General features: G+C 41.2%; 1 protein-coding gene across 1 annotated transcript in view; it reads right to left on the bottom strand.

Moving 5' to 3' along the window:
• SLC9A9 (solute carrier family 9 member A9) overlaps positions 1 to 22,251 on the bottom strand; it is a 303,560-nt gene extending 281,309 nt beyond the window's left edge. The window contains exons 1-4 of the mRNA XM_077348768.1: positions 21,875 to 22,251; positions 12,573 to 12,775; positions 8,053 to 8,130; positions 6,495 to 6,571 (exon numbers count right to left, since the gene is read on the bottom strand). Of these exons, the coding sequence (XP_077204883.1) occupies positions 6,495 to 6,571; positions 8,053 to 8,130; positions 12,573 to 12,775; positions 21,875 to 22,049 (533 nt within the window). The 5' untranslated portion in view covers positions 22,050 to 22,251. The remainder of the gene's footprint in view (positions 1 to 6,494; positions 6,572 to 8,052; positions 8,131 to 12,572; positions 12,776 to 21,874) is intronic.
• Between the last annotated feature and the right edge of the window lie 1,362 nt (positions 22,252 to 23,613).

Below are 23,613 nucleotides of genomic sequence, written 5' to 3'. Positions count from 1 at the left end.
GGCATTCAATACGTGGGCTGGACTGAAATTTGGATAAACACTTTGGGCAAGGATCACAATGAAGCAGATTTTCCACATGCACAAAAAAACTACACACTCACACAATTCTTGTTTGAGCAGCTGCAAGCAAAACAAACAAACAAAAAACTATCCCTCCAAAGAATGCAAAACACACAATGTTTTGTACACAGCAACAGGGAACTGGTTTCCAAGCCCACATGCAAAATGGACATGGCCCCTGGTATTAGAAAATGCAGATTGCTTGAACTCAACATGCAAAAACATCCCAATGGAATGACCTTGAGCTCTGAGTAAGGGTGGAGTATAAATGCAAAAATAAAAAAAATCAAAGATAAACAACCCCCAAATCCCCAAAAGAGAGTATGTATCTGCCTCACATGCATGAAGTTGCCTGGTAGCTAGAAAACAGCCAGCGTACTTTAAAAAGTCAAATCCTGGAGGTCTTGCAGTGCATACTAAGAAGAGCAATCATTATAGTACTCTGAAACCATTCCACATGAGCTGCATCTTAAGTGAATAATAGAAGCAGGGGAAACCCTGAAATCACATTTAACTTTTTTTTTCAAAAAAGGAAAAAGACATACAGATGTACACTGAATAAAAAATAAATGTTCTGAGAGGCTACACTGGGAAATTGCTTTTTATAAAGTCATATTAACTGGCAGCAAACTTTTGAAGCTGTATTAGAAGTTCCTTTGCTTTTTTTATACAGAACTAAAACTGTGTTAGTGTTTGGTCTCTTTCATAGAAAGATGTGTTTTGTTTGCAGGCTCCTTTTTAATGTAACGAAGCTCAACAGAATCTGTATCACTGCATAGCAAAATTGATTCAATGGACTGACATGAGTTTTTGAGAGCAATCACAGAACCAGTTAATAGTGTACTACAGTCAATCTGGATCATATAAAAATAATCAAGAAAATGGTTTTGATTTTAAAATGTTATAACTCAATGACCTATCTAAGGGCTTCACCACACATTACCAAGTCCTCCTGTTTGCTGGTGGACAACACAAGGACTTTGTGTCAGATGTGGGATGGGAGTTTTCTGCACACTAAACCTTTTCTCCTTGCAACCATTGCATATGGGGAAAACCCATTTCAGGCTTTCCTTCTGGGCTGTTTCACAACCCAAACCTATTGAGAAATCATACTACTTGTGACTACCCACAAATTTTGCCATGGAAGCAATAGTGGCTCCACCAGGCAGCTGGATAACAAGAAAGGACTGAAGCCACTTCTGCCCATGTGCCATAGTCTTGCACTGAAAAGGGTGAGTGTATACACAGGAGACATAAAATTGCCATCATATGCTTGATACAAAAGTCCTCATGTCCCAAGAAACATGAGAACTTTGTGTCATGCAGCACTGCCATGAAGTTTTCCTGCTTCCTCTAGTTATGCCACCCTTAATCACTTGGCACATCACTTGCCTATACCTGCTGCATAGGACAAGTTCAGGGTGCCACTTCTCTCCCATCATCCCTCCTTAAAAACCTTTCTTTCCCTGAAGACTTTAACACAGCTTCTTAATTGGAAGCAGCTGAAAGTTCTGATTTGGGTGGTGAAGGCATCTAAACAATCACTGACTTTAGGATTCTGAGAAAATATCCATGGTTGTCTGCTCCCATCATAAACCTGTGTGTTTGCAAACAAAATGAATATTACATACATGCCTACCCCAAGCTTCCAATGCTGTTCTACTGGAAGAAAATTACATTTTGCAGAACTACCCCTTGATCTTAGGCTCTTGAGAAAGTTCTTAATCTTGCAGTCATAAACAAAATATTGTATTCTTGGAGTGAGACTATACTTGTGAGTGAGCCACAGTAAGATTGAATAACAGCACTCCTGAAATCAGAGTCCTGCAGCAGCAATTTGTAGAGAGAAATTAAAACAATCACAAAGGAGAGCTGAGGGAAGGGCGCATTAGGAAACCGGAGTGGCGTTCAATTGTCAGCTGCAAGAGTGAAAGCTGACTCAGAAGCCCAGCTGCAGAGTCCCTAACTGGACCTGGCTGAGGGAGACTGTGGGATGGAGAAGCTCAGTGGCTGGCAACCCTCAGACAGTCTCAGATTACTGGTATGAGATCAAGAAAGAGGAACTTCATGGTGAGGATGAATGCACAATTCAAATTCAGCCAATAAATTTTGATTGCAGCCTTGAGCAACAGTTTATGACCTGACCAGTATTTGCTTCCATGATATGATGTGTCAACCAGAAAATTTTAGTCTAGCTGAATGTCAAGTTGTGCAAGACAGCTTGCAGAAGTTTGGGCCTCTGCAAAGATGGGTAAGATCTCATGGTCAACTAACATAAAAGCAAAAAAAGGGCTAAGAACTGTTTATAAAAATGTGACCCTCAGGGAAGGTGTAAAGATTTGGAAGTGTGCCAGTGGTCCCCAACCTTTTTATCACTGGGGACCACTCAACGCCGGGGACCACTCACCAGGGACCACTCAATGCCTTTTACTGAGGCCCGGTGTGAGGGGGGGGTAGTTTACTCCTCTACTCTCAACCACTGCCCTAACGCTCTCTGATCGCTATGGTAATGTTTAAACATCCCTTCAAAATATGATACAGACACGCCACAACAATTAAGTGTGTTGTAAAGGGCTGGGGGGGATGAAGTAAAGGGCCGGGGGGGGGGGGAGAAGGCGTCCTTCGGGGCCCACCTCCAATTAGTTGAAGGACCACATGTGGTCCGCAGCCCACAGGTTGGGGATCGCTATGCTATATAATTGGGCAAAATCCCATCCCTCAGCAAAGGAGACCAATAGGGTAACACCAGAGATAATGCTTGACAGCCAGTCCTGTCTTTCAACAATTATTAACTATAAACCCAGACTGGCTCTCCAAATATTGTTGCCAACCCCCATGTAGGGCCTGGAGATCTACCAGAATCACAACCAATCTCTAGACTAGAAATAGGTTTCCCTGAAGAAAACAGCTGCTTTGGAAAGGAGACATGGAATTGTACCCCATTGAGGTCCCCCCTCCCTATGTAAGAGATTACATAGTTCAAGCATACAAAGGCTATATTTAATAAATCCAACATGTTGGTTTTTAAGTAGTCCTTAATGACAATAATGGCTGCAGATTGGTTTGAATTGGCAGCATCTTTGCCCCAAAAAACCCTTCATCATGCATTCACGTCTGTTTGGCACACACCAAACAGACTGGATGATTGGCTTATGTCTGATCAGCACTGTTGAATACAGTAAGTTCACAGAAGAAATATGTAGCATCCATAGTATATTAGCCTCGGTTTGCAGACAGTGATAGCGCAGCCTTTCAGATTTTGCTAGTTATGTAATCTGTCAAGCATCAAACTGCAAGCATTGTTTCCAGATTCCTTTTGTAATGACTTGCTTTCCATCATTTTGTTCTTAGAAAACAAAGCCAGCTGCAGTCTTGGTTTCTGGAACGAAGCACCAGAATGTTTTTAAATTGTGAAATCCACAAATTACACAATCAAATCTCTCTTCATGAAATGCAAGAAACGAAAATTCGGGCAAAGTTCCCAAACTCAAGAAATATTCAAGAAAAGGGGAAGCTGAATAAAGTCCAGTTTTCAGGCTATTTGATGCTGGAGTGGATCATTTCACACAGACTCTGCTCCAGATGAGTGAAATTTCCACTCATGTCAAGCAGACTGACAGAGTGGGATATTGTGAATAAATGAATGTGAACCACATTTCAGTTGGAGTCCATGAATGTGTTCTTGGATTTGAAACATAGGAGAAATCAGAAGAAGACAAAGCATAAATCCTAAGCCAAACAGGTCTATATAATTTCTTTGCTTGTCAGGCTCATCTCTGCTGTGACCAAGGACATGTTTAAGACAGAGGATCAGGGAACAGAGGGCTGATTTGAGTGATTCCTATAAGTAGACCTGGATTGTTCATTGAAACATGCTAATTTAACTGGCAGAATTCTACTTTTTATACTAGTGGTTGGAACGTAAGGTGATTTTATCTGAAGTCATATATTCAAAGGACAGCAAATTGTACGATGGATTGGCCATTATGACTATTGGAAAATGTCCAGATGAGCTGACATTTGGCTCCAATTGAGGGGTGGATACTGGCAAGGCATGAGACTGCTCTTTCCCCTTCCCTCCTCTATTAGTGGGTGACACCCATTAATACTGTCCATTCTGTCCTTGCCATCTTTTACATTGATCAAATAACAATATAGCCATTGGACCCTATAAATCTAGCCATACAAGCACTGATGGACATCTGTCCAGCAGATCCAGATGCCAGACCTGACCTGGAATCCCGCAGTGGAAAGCAGGGCCATCTGTGATGGGCTGTTATTGATGACAGGGATGCCTGAACATAAAAGTTAATTGGTTGTGTAACTTCTAAGTGTTTTTTCCAAGTTCAGAACTCTGGCTGTTTGCACATTAAAGTGAGTAGAAGTTAGGTTGCTGGGTTCAATGAGGGCAACTACCTGTCACATGGATCCCTGTCCATCATGGCTGCTCAAATTGGGTGACCAATGGATAGGAGGCCTTTTGAGGGATATTGTCAACATCTCCTTGTCATCTGGAGACTTCCCTGAAGGGGGCAGTGGTTCACTCTTTTCTGAAAAAAAAAACATTGCTAGATCTGCAGGACCTCGCCAGCTACAGGACCCCGGTCTTGCATTTGGTGTTTCTGGATAAGGTGATTGAGAGGGCTGCCACGGACAAGCTCCTGGCATTCTTGGAGGAAACTTTGGCCCTAGAATCATACCAGTCAGGCTTTTGAAATGGCCATGGAGTCACCTAGATGGATGCACTGGTCACCTAGATGGATGATCTCTGGCACCAGCTGGATTGGGGTGGCTTAGTGCTCCTTATCCCTTTAGACCTATGGATACATTTGATGTGGTTGACCATAAATTGCTAGCACACAACCCTGGAAACATTTGCCAGATGTTTGGAAGCAGTGTCTGGATGGCTTAGGCAGAGTTGCCTGAAACTCAGCCTCTCCAAGACAAAGGTCCTGTGGCTGGGTAGATGAGGGCAGGACTAGGAAGAATGCCTTCCCTCCCTGGATGGACTGCAGCTTACAACTGTACCTACTGCCAGGAATTTGGAGATGATCTTTGATGCCCCCTTGTCTATGGAGGCTCAGATCATGATAGCCCAAGAGGTGTTTTACCACCTGTGCCAATTGGGGCTACTAGTGCCCTACCTGTCCAGTGATCCATGTAATGGTCACTTCCAGATTAGACTTCTGTAACTCACTCTATGGGGGGCTGCCCTTATCTCTGACGCAGAAATTGCATTTGGTTCAAAATGCAGCTGGTAGGGTCCTTACAAGGTCATCCTGGAGGACCCATATCCAACTGGTGCTGAGGCAGCTGCATTGGTTACTGGGTCCGGTTTATTGTTTTGTTTCTAACAGTTCTGCAGGGCCTGCCAGATGCAGCTCTTCTGCCAGGCATTTGGTTGAGGCTAGGCTAGGAAGATCAGGCCCCTCCCTCTATAAGCCAGACATCACCAGAAGACACCCCCAGGAGTGCTGGTGACTGTTTCTGTGGGGCATGGATGGGCAGGAGATTGGTTTTTTTGCTGCCAGTATTGTATTGTATTGTTTTTTGTATTTTATGTGGGTTTTAAAGATTTTTATTGTAAACCACCATGAACTGGTTGGGTCTGGAAGTGGCGGTTAATAAATGTGAATATGAATAAAATAAAAATAAATAAAGTGCAGCTATAAATCCCCCTAGGGAGACTTCAGTTTGCTCTTTAATAACTGTATGGCTTGTGAATGTGATCTCAAGTAAGTTATTACTATCCTCTCCAAAGACAAGCCATCAAAAAGGACAATGGCTACACATTTTCTGCAGTGAGCTCATGTTTCTTTCATTCTGCTTTAGCTCCATCACATTAGAGCTGCTATCAAATGTGATTGGATATGTCTCTCAGTCAGATACTACAGCTAATTTCTGAACCTGAAAACTCTGGTAGCCATTCCAAAATCTGTCACCCTTTCCACGAACCCATGTAGACAGCACATATATAAATGAGCGGAAAAGGAAATGAAAGCAGGTATCTTCCCACTTCATTTCTCTAAACAATTGATATCTCAAGATATTGAATCTTTTTGAAACAAAATGTCTTCCTTCTGATGTGCAGAACACACATGGACCAAGCAGCTGTTGATGCAGTATTAGAAGTACAGCACGTGTGGTACAGGGTGAATGAGTGAAACATGCTTTTGTGAGAGCATTCTAATTCAAGCTGAAGAACCAAACATATTGCATGAACCGATATACAACCAACAGAATCTGCCACACTACAAATGGGAGATAAGCACTCCATGGAAATCTGGTGCTACAGATCATGAAACAGAAACAGAATCCCTGTAGCAGGTTGTGCACATATCTTCTTACTACTTTGACATCAGCAACATACATTGTCTTGTTCAAAAACCACATAAAGCCATCTTTAAAAGCAATATGACATTTATTCTACTCACCCTATCACTATACAGGAAACTGCAGTCCCCAAGAAGGCATATGTTAGTACTGATCCCAAGTTGCGAAAAAAATGTCTCTGTGGAACAGAAAAGAGTGAAAAAATGGTGGTGTGTTATTAACAAACCTATTCTTGGCCATCAAAACCAAAAGTTTAGCACCAGAAATCTCTATTTGTAAAGCCTTTGCTGATATTTCTATGAATTGCTATTAATGAGTGCTTAACTGAATCCTTAAACTCAGGCAAGAAATATCAGAACCCTTAACTTAGCTATAACAGTGGGCTAGTGAAATAACTACTAGTGCATACAGCAGATTTAGTTTGGAAAAGAGACCAATATAATTCAAGCTCCATATTTTTCTAAAATAAATATTACAAGAGCATCTTAACTGATCATAACATTAAAAAGTAATTGGGAGAAGAGATTAAAAATATGCTCAGAAAAACAAATCACAAAGTTATTGTGCATGAGAAAGTTAAATTGCCTCAGATGTTATTTTTAGAAGTTATGTTACAAATTATATTTTATATACCTATTTTAGTGTGCTGTGTACAATGGAACTTGTAAGCTAATAGAGGAGGGTTTTTTTGTGGACAGAGATGTATATCCAAATACAGTAAGTTGGGCTACACAGTCTATAAACAGCAGTCTTTTGACCAGTAAGTAGCTCTCGCAACTGCTGGGGGTATATAATTTAGATATTTTGCTCCACTTTACTACTACACAGGAGACCCAAAGTGATTTATAAAGTAAACAATTCAAAGTAAACTACAAAGTAAATAACTGGATGGGGTGCATGGATGGAAATAATCCCAAATGGGGTGCATGGATGGAAATAATCTGCAACTCAGGTGCAAAGTTGTTAAAATACAGGTTGAAAAGATGGACTTCAAGAATACAAGCCTGTTGTATTCCCCTCTAGACAGAAGTTCAATTAGTTACACACCCCAAGTTGTTTAGCTTGACATACAATGAATTACCTGCATAGAGATACATAATTAATTTCAGCAATCTAGCAAGCAGATGTTCAGCATAAAGCTTCTCCCATAAACATGCTTGGAACACAGAGTTAAAGGTGGCTCTTAAATCAATGAATGCTGCATGCACTTGTCCAGAAGTATCTATCGAATATTTGTTATTTGTTATCAGTGATGCCAAAGTATAATACTGTTCCATACTAAGTGATGGGAACTGTGTACTGAAGTGTTTGTCCATGTGAAAATACCTATGTTCAATCAGTTTTTCAGCTGACAGAAATGGAAGGAGGGCTTCCCTATGACTATTGAAAACGTTAAAAAATGTTGAGTGGTGGGACCTGAATGAACAAATTCACATGTGGCACATAGGTACAGTAAGGAGACTAATTGACTGGGAGTATGGAAATAACTGAGTGGATCCAACCATAGTTTATTTTATTTAACAAAACGTGTAAATCTGCAGCATAATATCAATCAATTTTTTGGTAAAACATGGTTATAGGCATGATACCTAATTAAATTCATTATGTAAATGGTAATCTAATGACTTGCAATAGGGAATGAAAGGTGAAACTACTTACTTTCTTTAAACTGTATCCAGCATGAAAAATAATGGGTGGTAATAAAACATTGAAGAAGATTGAAGGATCAAAGGTCATCTGCCAGAAAAGTCAAAGACCCAGTATAAGAAACATATTCAGTCAACAGGAATTATGTCTAGATTGATTTCTACAGTGGTAAAGTTTCTGCCAAACCCTGTTCATCAGGTAGAGAAGTCAAACCTTCAGCAAATCATGGCTACTTTGCATATTGCTGAGTGGTAACTCCTGATGACCCAGTCTTATGACCCAGAAGCTGCAATGTTTGGTATCAGTTTTGCACACAGTCACAAACACCTTTCAGAGGTGTTCACAACAGCCCTGTTTTGTGTGCCTATTCTTGTAATAGCTCAGAAGGAGTTCTGTTTCTTCTTCTGCCCACTCAATCTTTGGAGCATCACACCCAGGTTTGTCTGCATATGTCCTCATGCTGCTTCCTCCTCTTGCACAGCACCCGTCCCTCATAGATATGGGTGTCAATCATCTTCCTTAGCTGGCATTCCCTCAAGCTGACACCAGCACTCTTCATGAAGACACTTTAGCATTGCAAGCACAATACAATCTTTGCTTCTACCTCAGAAAGTTAAATCTCTACTCTTGCAGGTTAATTAATTTAAATCTACACAAACCATATTTGCAATCGTAAGTAATTCCTTACAACCACATGCCAACAATGGCTCAGAGTACCTGAGAAAGTGAGCATTTGAGTGTCTGGTATAATGCTTAAGAGCATGTTCATGAAATCTGAGTTTGATTTCCCCAGTTAGCATGATGTATCGACCACAGTGCAGCTCCATAAAGCATGAAAGCTTATTCACCTCCACTAAGAGGCTGTAGTTTTTCTAATACAGAAAGTCTTTGGCAACATTTTTCAACCTCTGTATTTAAACAAAGCATTTGGGAAATTGTAGTAATGTATCTTTCTACCAATTGCCAACAACATCCTGCAGCCTTTCATTGTTCTTTCTATTCCCAACAGGGATAGTAATGTAGGAATTGGAGCCATGGCAATGACGCAAATATCCACGCAACACTCTTGTTTCCCCCAAGGAATTGAGACTTACTGTAGGCAGGAAGCTTACTGTAGACTCTTTGATCATCTACGATACCATAAAGTCCAGCTGAGTGACACAAGTAGCACATTCCCAGCCTTTTTTAGATCCCCAGAAGTGTCTTCCTAAGCATGCTATTGTCGACTCCCCACCTTGTCCCCAATGAGATCTATGTCTAAATAAACCCTTTAGCACTTCAGATGTCATATAACTGAATGGTAATTTTTTAAAAGTTATAAGATGTCTGAGTAACATTTAAGGCCAACACAGAATATAAAAGATGAGCTGGCTGAATCCTCCACCCTATACCTCAGCTCTCTAAAAAACTAACTCCCATATTTTAAGTCCTGATTGTGGCAAAGAGCTAAGAAAGAAGATGGAGATGCTACACTGAGTTCTCAACAGTGGAACATTGCCCACAGGAATTCTCATAAAAGCAGTGCAGAGAAATCAGAATTGTGGTTAAGAATCAACAATGATTGTGAATAGCCAAATGACTCTTTTTGCATGATTAAGATTATCTTGGATGGATATCACTTATCCAAAATCTGTCCTTGCAAATACAAAGGACCCATATCCAAAGCTGAATTGTCATAGGTGCAAGGACCTCTGAGTACAGAGCATGACTATCTTGGTTATCCCTTTCTGTTGTGAGCTGAAATGTTGTGAGAGAGGAGACTCCCCAGGAACCTGATATTGGTGTCTGTTCCAGGCTGCTGTGAAAGCTATTCTACCTGTAAACATGTAGCTTTGGATCCATCCCATAGCCCTCGTTATTTTGGCCAAGCATATATTCTGGGGGAAAATCCCCTTGACCCATTATGCACAGGGCTGATAAACCAGGATGGTGGCAGCAGGGCAGCCCCGATTATGCATCCTGTTGCTGCTATCCCAGCCCTAGACTGGTGCAGTGCCTTGAAAGACCCGTGACAAGAGAACGCAGAATCTTCCACATTCCCTGGGATGCCACAGGTGCCAGCGGGGGCTGGGTTGGGCCAGCCCCGTGCATAAATGGAAGAGCCAAACCTTTTGGCCTGGCCCTTCCCTTAACCTACGGTGTCCATGGAGGGACACTGCACACCCCTGTCGGCGCCACGGAGCCACGGAGCCGAGCGGGGAGTCCCCTCACCCCCACCTTGGTGGGAGAGTGGCATGCCGTTCCCTGCCGTTGTGCGGTGGGACCCCCATTCTCCCCCCCCCATTCATCTATTCTCTGTTTCTGCCTCCAGGCAGCATGTCGGGCTTTCCAGACCTCGTGTTTAGCACATGCGCGTGTGTTTTGCACATGCGCGTGAGTGCATGGGAAGTGCTGGGGCATTCTGCCCCAGCGCAATGTTTGGCATGGCTGCTGCCATGCATAAAGGATCCTTGAGCATTAGAGAAGTAAACTCCCTAAATAAAATCTGAGACAATGTATTACGAGAAGCCATCCCTTACCCACAACTGTTTCATAATTGCCAGTACCTAGAAGGCATCATGATGCCACCATGCAGAGGAGAGATTCGTGGTACTGTGGCTTGAGTGCTACAATTGTGTTCCACATCTACTCTATATCAGGCACAGAATGGCTTGCTTACCTAGTCACTAGTATTACCACTTGTGCAAGATCAATGGTTGCCAATTAGCCTTCTGCAAATGCATGTGAGCTGTTGTGGCCAGAGTGATCACAGCTGGAATATGGCCATAGCAACCCTGTGTATTTGGCTTCTTCCTTAAAGGAAAGGAGGGTGCTAGCATTGCATAAGATGAAGCCCAAATTATGCATGACTTTTTGTTCATGCAGTAAATATTTTGGGCTGAAATCATATGGTTACTTTTGTGGGAGCAAGCCCCACAGAGTAGGCTTGGACTTACTGCTGAGTAGACCTGCTAAGGTTTGTTTCCTTTTGCCACAGAACTCAGCCTAAATAACCCCCAGTACTTATTCTTATCCTTAGCTTCAGTAGTCCATTGCACAAAATAAGAACCATTGTTTTTGATGAGTCACTGAATTTCCTGGGACCTTCAAGTAGGTTCTGCTAGATCAATTTTTAAAAGTGAGACTATGTGCTACACAATGGCTAGTAGCTCCTTTGTTCTGACAAAGTGCCTTTCCATTAAGGGGTTACAATGATGGATTAATTATTTAGGTCCAAAACAATACAGGCTGACTGCAAAATGACTTCCTTCGTTTTCAGTCCAACAGATAGCCCAGCTCAATAAACAGGAAGTGAAAGCTCAGCAAATTATTCTAACATTCTGCTTACTTTGAATTATTTAACTAATGTGAACTGGTTGGCCAATAATAGCAAGTGGTAAATTTGGCTACACTGACAACTTTACGAGGGGGAAAAGGGGGGGGGGAGGGTGAAGAAAAAACTCCCGTCATTTTGTCGTCTCAATCCACAGCATTGATTGTCACATTAAGATTGGAATTAAATCCCCCCCCCAGAACACCACCTATATACTGTGGACCCGTTAGTATTGTTGCACTGTTGCATTGTTTATTGGTTATACTATTATACTGTTATATGCTTACAATGATCAGTTATTATTATTGTACGGTTATTCAAATGTTTTATAGACTGTTCCATGTATTGTTCTTATGTTATCATGTAAACCGCCCTGAGCCCCCAGGGAGGGCGGTATATAAATATAATAAATAAAATAAAAATAAAAAATTAAATAAATGTGCAGGTAGGTTTTATGCATCTTTCGCCAATATCTTTTGAAAGTTGAGTGAGAGGGGTTATTTATTGTATAGCTGTCATTCAAACCAATGCAGTCTGTATTCTACTCTGCAATGGCAGAGACTCATCCTAAAAAATGCAAATGTTGGACAGCTGTGATGGCACAAGCCAATCCCCCCCCCCCCGGATATGTTTGGAGAATCTCCCCCACCTAAAAAGCAAGACAGACAACAGTGCTTGTAAATTAATGCACAATGGGCTGGATTTTGCAGGTCTATTCCACGCAGGGTTGCCAATTTTACAACCTAGCTCCACTAATGTCAGCCTCTTCCTCCACATATGAACTGCAGTGAGCAAACTTCAAGAATTACACAGTTCCTGCATGGGAAACTCTTATGGATATGAAATAGTGTGCAGCCTCTGAGTAGATTGCACTCACATCAATTTCTTCACATATATATGTACTGGGAAACTGTTATTGGCTGAAGATTTCCCATCAGGTGCCTGCTACACACATACAAAGGAAAATACGTTAAACTATATAATGATTATTTATATAGCTTCATGGTATTGTTTTTTCCATGTGATACATTTGATGACCAATCTTCAAACTGTTTAAGTAGCAAGTCTGAGGTAAGCCTCTTATTTCTCAATCATCCATTTTCTGATTGTTCTCGAATCTTTAATTAATGAGAGGAATCAGCTAACAGTGCCCCAGCTTGAGTTTCTCCTCTACACTAGTGGTCAATCAGAAAGCTTTGGGGAGGAAAACAAATGTTACCTTTTGTAACATCACATTGCCTTGGTGTGCATTGACATTGTGCTGGCTGATTTCTCTTTTGTATTGATATTCATAGACTTGATTTGTGATGTTTACAAGTAGAGTGGGAGGGCTAAAATTGATCTTCTCACAGTCATAGACAGTTCCCTTTTCAAGATCAGATGGTGCTGTTGCATATCGCAAAATTAATCCCATGATGAGACCTGAAGAGAAATAGATAAAAGGACATTTTAATAATCAGTGGAATCATGCTGGTTAAAAATATTGCCCTCAATTTAGACACATTTTTAGAAACCCTTTAGCACTTTTGTTTTCATTTTGAAATGTTATTCATTTTGTTATTCCACAGAGTGATTACAGATATCTTCAGAGAAATTATACATGGGCAATTCATTCATTTCCCTTGAGGTCACAGTTCTGAGGTTCCACAGTAAAAAGTAATCTGTGCCAATATAACCCCAAGTTCTTTAAAATCAAACAAAAAGTGCATTGGATGAATTTTATACATTTTTTCATATATTTATTTATACTATACAACCTTACTATACTGTGTTTTATTTGTAAGAAGGGCTGAAAAGCCCTGCCACAGTCTGAACTTTCTTCTCACTGGCCATTCTATTCAGTCCTTTCCTATGCTTTTGAACCTACATATTTGCAAGCTGATCATCACAGTGTCAGAAATGTGCTTTCAGTTTCTTTTTTTAAACTACAGTGAGTCCTAGGATTCCTGATACAATGTCTTAGGATTGTGGAACCATAGAATAAATTACTCTGCCTATGATGAGGATGATGAAGCATTGGTTGACCCATACCAGTTCTTTTAAAGGTTTTCCTCTGCTCCTAGCCTTTCTTCCTTGAGATTGGGTCGGAATAATTATGGCTGCAGTGCTAAGGGCCACTTTTCCTTGAAGTTTCCCACTGAAGAACCAAAGACTTATTTCTGAGTAGACCTATTTAGGGTTGCTCCCATCATAATATAGCAACAGAATGACAAGACAACAACAACAACAAAAAAACAGGAACCTATGGTAAATAGGGTAGGATAAACAAAGAAAGAAGCAAAAAAATAATAATGAAAAAGATAGATTTATTAATACAGTCAAAAACCAGCAAGAGGTAATGAAACACAATGACATAAGCCTGATGCAAGCCTTAAAAGAGGACAGCCTTGCTGAACAACAGAGTTATTACAATCCCCAGAATGAAAGGAAGCATCTAAATAACCTAAGTCCTCTCCCCGACATGCCAAACCACACTAGTAGTGGAAACAGGCCTCATGCAAGTTTCCTGTGTATTCTATGAGATGGAAGGGTAGAGGGTATAGAAAAAAATGCTATGAACACTGTCAAATGAAACTATTAATTCAAAACCCCGGAGCCCTGCTCAGGGAAAAAACACAAAACAAATGTTCAAAAAACAAGATCCATCAGTATTACAAAGAATGTGATCAAATAAATGAACTCCAAAAGTTCACACCGGTCATAGAAATACCAATAGTATTGCCTAGCCAAAAAAACACAATACTTCCCTGAAATAAATTTTGTACTGCATTGCAAGCACATTTTGGATGCATGTTTTGAATCCTAGTCTTATTGCTGCAAATTCCAGCCAAACGCTGTTATGCTTGACTGTGATTGCTCTGTAAATATTACAGAGTAAATGGTAAATGGTGTTTGCTTCTAAGCAAGAGTATTTAGGGTCAGGTTGCAAATATCAATGCTACCTCTGCCAAAGCCCCATTTCTAACAGTCAGGTGTGACACATGGATGCATTTATGTCCCCATTTGAACGCAAATGAGGGGCTTGGGGATAAATGGTTACTAAATTATTTTCCATCTGTACTTTAAACACCATCCCCCAGTCTGATTTCCATTTATAACTGTTGCCATTTATACTGTTACCAACTATAGTGCGCCATCTCCCACTACTGCTTCTGCTGCCCTTATAAAATGGGGAGAAGCTGCAAAAATCCTAGAGCAGAGATCCCCCAACTTTTTGAGCCTGTGGGTACACCTACAAAATGGCTGGTGCAAGAGCCAGAGACAACCACAAAAGTTCAGGGAGAAAGGTTAGGCATAATTCTAATGGTAACTCCTCAACATTTCATACAAAACTCAGATTAACAGGATGCCTTTAGAAACAAATTGCTGAAACAAATATTTTCTTATCTACTCAAATGATCTGTTAAGGCTTGGTTGATCCACTTGTAGTAGTACAAAGCTGAGTAAAATATTACAGCAAATAGTACAAGTTGCAGGAAAAAGAGACATGGTTTGTGTCACAGGACGTGTCTGGTATCTAAAGTAACCTTCTGGCACCTGAAAGAGATAATGTTTTCTAGCCAAGTGTTTCCAATTTCAGTGAGCTTTTTAGAAGGGAAACAGGGAGGGAGGAACTGAACAGCATCTATGTAAGTGCCATTGAGTCTTATGGCAACTCCAGCAAGGGGGCTATCAAAGTGAGTGAGAGCCAGACGTGGTTTGCCATTGCCTTTCTCTACAAAGTTTTCCTTGGTAGTCTGTACTGAACAGTAGGCCTAGATTTATCCAGTTTGTGCTACCAGTTTTATCATCACACTATATTTACTGGCATGTAGAAATTGAATAGCAAGTAAGAACATAACAGATGTCAGATCAGGCCTATGGCTCTTCTAGTCCAACTCTCTGTATCAGTGGCCAAAATCCAAGAGCCATTAGGAAGTCCACCAGTATCACCAGAACTCTAGAAGCCCTCCCACTGCTGCCCTCCAAGCACCAAGAATACAAAGCATCACTGCTCCAGACAGAATGTTCTATCTGCACCTTGTGACTAATCATTACTAATGGACCTCTGCTCCATATATTTATCCAGAAAGGTGCAGAAAGGTTCATTCCACAAAAAGGTCAATATTACAGCCTTAATGGCATTTTTAAAAAGACAAGCTTATAGAACAGGATAATTTGGGGACAGTGGTGGTAGGTTTGAGTACTATCTCCACTTCTATGCTCTTCTGCCAAAGTAGTTTTTCTCTATGTGTACTTGCATTGAAAATGTAGTTTGCCCATCAAATAAATGCCCTGCACCACTCAACACTCATGTTGCAATAAGAAGTTGAGATCTTTCAGAATGCAACAAGAGTTACTGACATCCTCTGGTGAACCTCGCCATCTTCTGAAAAGATAATCATAAACCAAGTCTGTTGTATCACTGGTCTGATTGTACAGGAATTCTGCTGCTTGTGTAGGCCAAGCATGCCAGTCTATCCATAAGAAAGAAAACAGAGATTTAAACTGCTACTGTAGTCATACTTTCCTGAGAGTAAGCCCCACTGAGCCATGACTCGGATGGCCAGATTAGCCGGATCTCATCTGACCTTGGAGGCTAACTAGGTCAGCCTTGGTTAGCATTTGGAGACCGCCAAAGACATTTAGGGCTTCTATGCAAATTGGAAACCACTTCTGTTAATCTCTTGCCTTGAAAACTGCACAGTCACCATAAACGGACTGTGATTAGACAGAACTTTCCACCATCAAGCTCCACTCAGTAACATCATTAGTCTACTTAGAATTGCTCCCTTGAAATGGCAACAGTCAGACAAAATCCGCAGCTTAAAATCACCATACTTCACCCTCCACCAAATTAAAAATAAAGGATTCCAGGAGAGGCTCCAGCAAAAGGTTGATGAGATAAAATTCATTATCAAAGGATATTGTTGAACTAGAAATCAACAAGGATGGGGAGTGGGTTTTTAGCTACCTAATATGTGGTCTGTTTACCAGGTGCATTGTGCATGCCATGGCTGTAACAGAAGGCAGTGGGGTGTCAGTGATTCCACTGGGTCTGGAATTCGTTTGTGATTTAAAAATACTAAAAATGATCTGCAGCAAATGCAGTAGATGCGAGACTTTAAGTACAGCAGATGTTGTTGATCAATATTGTCAGGTCACTAATAGAGCTCTTGATCTGTGGCAGTTCCCAAAGGAACAGAATATAGATACATTTAAATCCAGAGATTAGAAAAAAGTGAATGCCCCATATGGGGAACCATTAGAGACAATCAATGCAGCACTAATTTTGAATATTACATGAGCGGTTAAGCCCAATGGCCAAATTTCAGAAATGTTCATCCTTTCCAAAGATGAGGGTAGTTCAGGTTCATGTACATGTGCTTAAGTATGTTTCCCTGAACATAATGCTCCATGTGGTATAATATTCATAAGATAGCATGCTGTAAAGCTGAGGTGAGGGAATCACATATATAGTCACATAGTCAAATAATCTTGTTTTAATGCCCTCCCTGCATGCTGAAGGCTATCTTCTGAGGTATGGATTGGCTATTAAGGCCACCAGAATATGTGCTGGGTAGGCCAGTGGTCTGGGGTTACCCCTTTGGACCTGGGGGGGTCACTGTAGCCCCAAGTGAGAGACAGCACTGGTCACCTGTGGAGCAGGTGAGCAGCCACCACTGTGGTGAGCCAGCAGCCCTTGTGCAGATGGACCCTGACCAAGCTACCCGCAATCCACCAGTATGGCAAGCAAGCTGGTTGCCTGAGAGAGCATCCCTCAGTGCAAGCAAATGAGCAATGCAGCTGCTAGTGAATGAGCCAGCTGCCCGAAGGGTTTGTCACATTGCAACCTGACTGTCTGAAAAGGCCATGAGCAACTGCTTACTTTTCTTTCTTTTCCATTCTGTTTGAGGGGGGAAAGTGGGGGGCAATGTTTTCCAGTCTCCCTTGCCCCTTATCCTTGGTATGATCACACTCCAGGTACAATGAGGCTTGTTTGTACACGTAAGAGTAGTGAAACCTGCATCTCCCAGGATGAAGGCCTGAAGTTGGTATAGCGAGGGAGGGAAGAAGGAAGGGAGGTTGCAACATCTCTTTAACAGCTGAAGGGCATTCACAGTGAGCCTTTTCTTTCTCTGTTATAGGCATTTAGTTTGGGCATGGACAAAGGCATGAGGTAATGGGTTTCTGGCTCAGCCTCTGTAATCTTAAACAGAGTTACTCCCTTCTAAGTTCATTAACTTCAATGAACTTAGCAGGGTATAACTGTGTTTAGGACTGTACTACAAATATACCCTTAACTCTTCTATAGTCTGATGAAGATGAGTTGCAAATTTGGGAATTTAAAGTCACCACTAAGCAACTAAAATAAATTCTGCTCTAAAAACTAGTCCAGAGCTGTGCAGCACAATGGATTCAGTCATTCTTCATAGAATATTTAAACATTAATTACCCTGATATGCAGCAATGCTCCATAATTTACTCCAAATTTGACAAATGAGTGGATATCCATATTTAATGGATATCTTGCAAACTGAGAACCAGCTTGGTGTAGTGGTTAAGAGTGGTGTCTTCTAACTTGAAGAACGAGGTTTGATTTCTCACTCCTCCACATGCAGCCAGATGGGTGACCTTGGCCACTCACAGTTCTCAGAGCTCTCTTAGTCCCACCTACCTCACAGGGTGTCTGTTGTGGGGAGAGGAAGGGAAGGCGATTGTAAGCCTCTTTGAGACTCCTTTGCATAGTGAAAAGCAGAGTATAAAAACCAGCTCACCTTCTGAAATCCTGAAGAAACTGTGAAAGTCCTAACATGGGTAGGGATTGCAGCGTGAGCTTCTCCCACATGGCTTAGGACTTATGGCATTACATTTCTGGTGCAGAAGGTGCAGTATTGCTGCTACTCTTATGCTAGAAAAGGAACCATGAGGAAAAAAGGCCATTCACAATTTTCCTTCCAATCCCATGAACTCCAGAACTAGATCCGGGACCCAATGAATTTCAGTAGGTAAGTAGCCTTTCATCATGTGTAAAACATAGTATCCATGCATTATATTCTGAAATGTACAGCTCACTTATTTCAGCCACAAATGGGATATTTCCCCAGAGGCCCCTGCAATTGGGATAGGGTCCCAGTTCTGATTAGCAAAGATGAATGGAAGAATCAGGATAAAATTCTTTCATGTTCCTCTAAGGCTTGCCTTTGCTGATTGTTCCATCTTAGGAAACAGAAGGAGGGAGAGAATGAGAATATACATGCACAAGGGATCAAGGTGCTCAGGGGGAAGAACCATTGGAGGACATCTTGCACAAAGCCTCAACTACCTGATCAGGATCTATATGTTCCTTTTATTTTTATAAGTCTGATCTTAGATCTTAGTTAAGGACATTCAGTGTACTTTCATACATACACAGGGGTCATACATACACATGGGTCATCAACCTGTGGTCCTCCAGATGTTCAGCTTTTGCTGGCAGGGGCTCATGGGAATTGTAGTCCATGAATATCTGGAGGACCACAGGTTGACGACCCCTGCATACATACAGATACCATCAGTGGAGGAGAGCTGCATCACTATTTCATCCCAACAACATGCCCAGCATGAGATGCTGCTTTAGCTGCCAGTCTTAACATATGTTTGTACAATTGCAAATGAATGGCACTATAGGCTGCCTATCAAATTTTATCTTCTCCCTATCATACGATGGGGGGGGGGAAGGGGTTGAGCTCATGAGCCAATAAAATCTCACTTTAGATAAAAGGAAACGAGGGCAAGGTCTAATGGATGCTCACAATGATGACATTATCCCACAGTTTATGAATATTTCAAAAGAGACTGCAAAACAACAATATGGATGCAACTACCAGCCACTATAAATAGTTTGCAGAGGTTTTTTTTTTTTAATGAAAATGAACCAAAAAAAAAATTCCCTCAGTGGTTCTTCATGACAGCGCAAATTCAAATAGTCTTATCAAGTAAATGGAGTTTGTGGACCAAAATGATGCCTGTCCAAGTGGGAGACATAAAATAGATGATACCTTTTATTAGTCTGGCTCTCTTTGGTTAAAAGCACACAGTGAAGCAATATAGAATAAGGAGGGTTATTTGTAAATTATGAATTGCCATCCAACATGAGTCTGACCCTCTTTCTTCAGGACATTTACAATCGCTTCAGAGAGGATATTACAGTGTGTACATGCTGTTGATTGCAGACTTGTACTACAGTCCTGCTCCCCATCAGGAAGTGGGTGTCACGGACCTCTAATCTCAAATTCCCTTCCCTCACTGCAGTCATGTCAAGCACTTCATGTGAACAGATGCCACAAGGCTGGAGAAAGCCTGTGACTGGATTGTAGTCAGATCACTGAAGTCAACAGCCTGTCTCATAGTTAATACCAGGGGTAGTCAAACTGTGGCCCTCCAGATGTCCATGGACTACAATTCCCAGAAGCCCCTGCCAGTGAATGCTGGCAGGGGCTCCTAGGAATTGTAGTCTATGGACATCTAGAGGGCCGCAGTTTGACTACCCCTGGTTAATACAAATATATTAACTATATATACTAGAGTCAGATGGCTGCCCTATACTCCGGGTCAAGAGGGAACAGGATGACTGCCTGGGACGTATCAAACATAAAAGCAGCGAAACAAAGAATTAGCATTGCTCTGCTATCCTGTCACATTACTGGTAAACATTGTACCAGTCAATAATCTGGATAGTGCAGCCTTTCTCAACTTTTTTTTCCATTAAGAAGCCCCCGGGACAATTTTCAGGCTCCAAGTAACCCCAGAAGGAGCATGATCATGCAGATGGTTGGGAGGCATAGCTGTGTACACACCCGCCCAGGGTCCCTTCCCTTCCCACCCCTTCCAGGCCTATCATTGGTCATTTTGGGACCATATGTGATCATATAACCATATAAATGTTTTACAAATTGCAAATGTATTAACTATATTAACTACTACCCCATTCAGGAAACTCTTCCTGGGCTGTCAAGAAACCCCAAGGTTTCACGAAACCCTGGTTGAGAAAGCCTGCTCTAGTGTTGCAGGAGATAGAATCATAGATATTACAGCATAGCCTGCAAAGGTCCCCCACTGCTTTCCCTAAACTAATTACAGTCGGCAAATTAACTATGTAGTTCCAATTCTATACAAGATAGACAATTATATATATTTTTTTCTCAAGACTAATTTGTTTTCTAGACAATTTCATAGAAATCTATTGCATCAGGTTTCCAGGGTAGGCTTCTGTGAAAACATGTGCATACATCCCCTAAAACACATGATAGACTTTTTGAATTAAGAGCTTTGATGGACTTCAGTCTATGGCCTGATCTACCACAAAATGTGCACTCCATTCTATCATCTCAGAGGAGCTGGGGAGACTCATTTTTAGTGCTTTCCCATGTAAAATTCCATGCAAATAAACAATTTACTCATCAGGAAGAAAAGCCGTACTTTAGCTCTTTGCATTGCTGTGCTTGCTTTGTTTTCCACAGAGATTTATCAATGGAGGGAATCTGTTAAAAAAAATTAAACCCCTTCACCTGCAGTCTGAGGTGGTATTGTCCATCTTACCATCTCAGCCTCATTCTCCTGAATGTGTATCCTGAGCCCCAGCATCCCATTATGCTGTTGATGCTGAAATAACATTGCAACATCAGGCATCGTGGAAGTTTTCGCCTGTTCATACTTGGCTCGAGCTTTCTGTTTAGTATGTTTACTAGTTCTTTTTAAAAACAACCCCCCCCCCTATTCTCTAATGCTGGAACTGAAAGTTTAAAAAGCACACCCAATGAGTATTTCAGCCCAAGAACAAAGTGAAACCAACTTGAGGAACTGCCAAAAAAAGAAGTACCTGCACATCACATTGTGATACATAACACATTAATTACCTGCCATGTGTTTTCCTGGCGGCAGCGTTCACAGAGGGTACTTTGTGCTCATGGCTTAGAGAAGAAATTCAAGAAACCCACATAAAGAAAAATGTAAACGACAAGAGCCAGGACGGGATAATATTCCAGTGACAGCATTTGGAGAGGATCGTTTTTCACAGCCCGCTGTTAGAGAGTGCAGCAAAAACAGCACAAATGTTCTGCTTGTCGAAATGGCATCAGACCAGGAGGCAAGACCCAGGGCCCTCACGGGCTGCCATCTGGTACATGGGTAGATTTCACCCGGATTCGTTCATCATAATCCTATGAAATACAATCTCTTTAAACCCGATCAGAGATTGCAGGAAACAAACAAGACTTCGAGCTCTAATGGGCTCGCTGAAGCCCATCAAGTTGGCATCGCACCCAAGACATTTACTTCCCTCACAAGTTATCATCTAGCTCTTTGAGAGGAAAGAAAGAGAAAGGATGGATGGGTAGCAATTGCTATTTCACTGCACAGTTCAATAGGCTTGTGGCTTTCAATTTAACACATTCCCTCCCTTCTTGGCAGCTTTGTCAGCACTTAAGCTCAAGTGTCTAATTATACAAATCATGCAACAAGTTTAAAATGCCGAGGCACAGCTTGCATTGAAACACTCACCATAGACCATGGCGCCTCCTGTTTCGTGCAAAAAGCGGAATCGGTGGTTTTTGAACAGCCAAATGGTTAGTATGGTAAGGATGAGCAAAAAGTTAAAGACCAGCAGCTCCACAGCACCCTGGTGATAATACTGGTCCTCATCTTTCACTGAACCCAGTTTCTTTGACTTCTCCATTTCATCTCTGTTTATGCACACACCCCTGAAGTCACCCCAGAGAGCTAATTAAAAAACAAACACACACACACACACACACCAAACTAAACAAAAGCTCCACAAGTTATCCCCTGTATATCTGCTTGGGTAAAAAAAAAAGAATGTCTAGACAGCACAGAAATGCACAACAAACACATCTGCTTTATTTGCAGCCTTTCAGCAAACTGCCACAGCTCAGAATTCTGCTGGATTCTGGTTACAACTTCCTGTTTTCCTCTTAAAGCTGCCTCGTCTCATTTTGTATCTTAAGGCTGTCTCTTTCATTCAGGGATGTGTCAGTGGTGTTCTCTGCTGCAAAGGAGTTGGTTTTGTTTGGAGTTGGTTTTCTTTTGGGAAAAGGAACGAAGCTCACGTTTGGAAAATTAGATCATGCTGAAAGATAAGCCACAATTTAATAAGAACACTGGCAATTCTATATTGTTTCAAAGATGAATGAGCATAAGAAAGAACTATTCAGAAATAACTGAATGGCATGAAATCAACTTTTAAAAATGATATTTGGTCCTTGCCTTCAAATGTAAAAGGCGTTTTGCTAATGGATCATTAAAGTCAGGGACAAAATTTATTTATTAATTGGATTTATATACTGCCACTCCCAGCAAGCTGGATTGCGGCGGTTCACAATCACATAATCATACAAATATCCAATTCCATAAAACCACAATAACAAGCCTAAAAACAATTCCCACAGCTAAATCTATACCCTATGACTCTGTAAGATGGCAGTAAAAATGCTATTCAGTGATATATCTAGGTGAAATATTGTTAGAATAATACTTTCCTGGGAAACAATCCAGGGAAATATATCAGGGTTTCCTCAATGAGAAGGTCAAATGTTTGTGAAATGAAAGACAAACTTTCATGAAAGAAAAATCGAGCATAACTGTAGACATAGAATTTACAGTTTAGAGACATTCTGTTATTCGGTTAACGTATTAAGGAACTGGTAATATGTGGACTTACCCTAGGATCATATGACCTCAGAATGAACAGGTCTTACATGCTGTGGTTCACCATGCTTTATAGTGCATTCCTAAACACAGTTACATTCTTCTAAATTAGGGCGGCCGGCTCTGGGTTGGGAAGTTCTAGGAGAACTAAATAGATCTACTAAGAAATAAAACCCATTTTATACTGAAGGATGGGAATGTCAAATAATACTTCCATCCTTCCTCTCTGCTGTGTCACCCCAGGAATCATTAAACTGGTATTTTTATTCTTTGTAGCCTGGACACTCCCCCACTACCCTGGCTAAGTCACATCTGTCTGAGCAGAACATACTGTTGCCTCTTGTGGCATTACTTAGCAGCAACTAAGGTTGATGTGTTCTTTGCTTAATTATCTAAATAAATTCTCAGGATCAGAAGCTTATTTAACACTTTTTAAAAATCTACAAAAAAGGCATGAAGTAACTACTTGAAATGCGACCCCTGAGAAATGGCACAAACGTGCTAACCACTGAATCACTGGTGCCTCTGAGCAAGTGCTGAATGCGGATCATCTACCCTGTTGTGAGCACAGCACC

Source organism: Paroedura picta, chromosome 8 (genome assembly GCF_049243985.1).
Source record: "Paroedura picta isolate Pp20150507F chromosome 8, Ppicta_v3.0, whole genome shotgun sequence".
Taxonomy (NCBI): Eukaryota; Metazoa; Chordata; class Lepidosauria; order Squamata; family Gekkonidae; genus Paroedura; species Paroedura picta.
The sequence above is the reverse complement of the archived record's forward strand: the minus strand, read 5'-3'. Positions and strand labels throughout refer to the sequence as shown.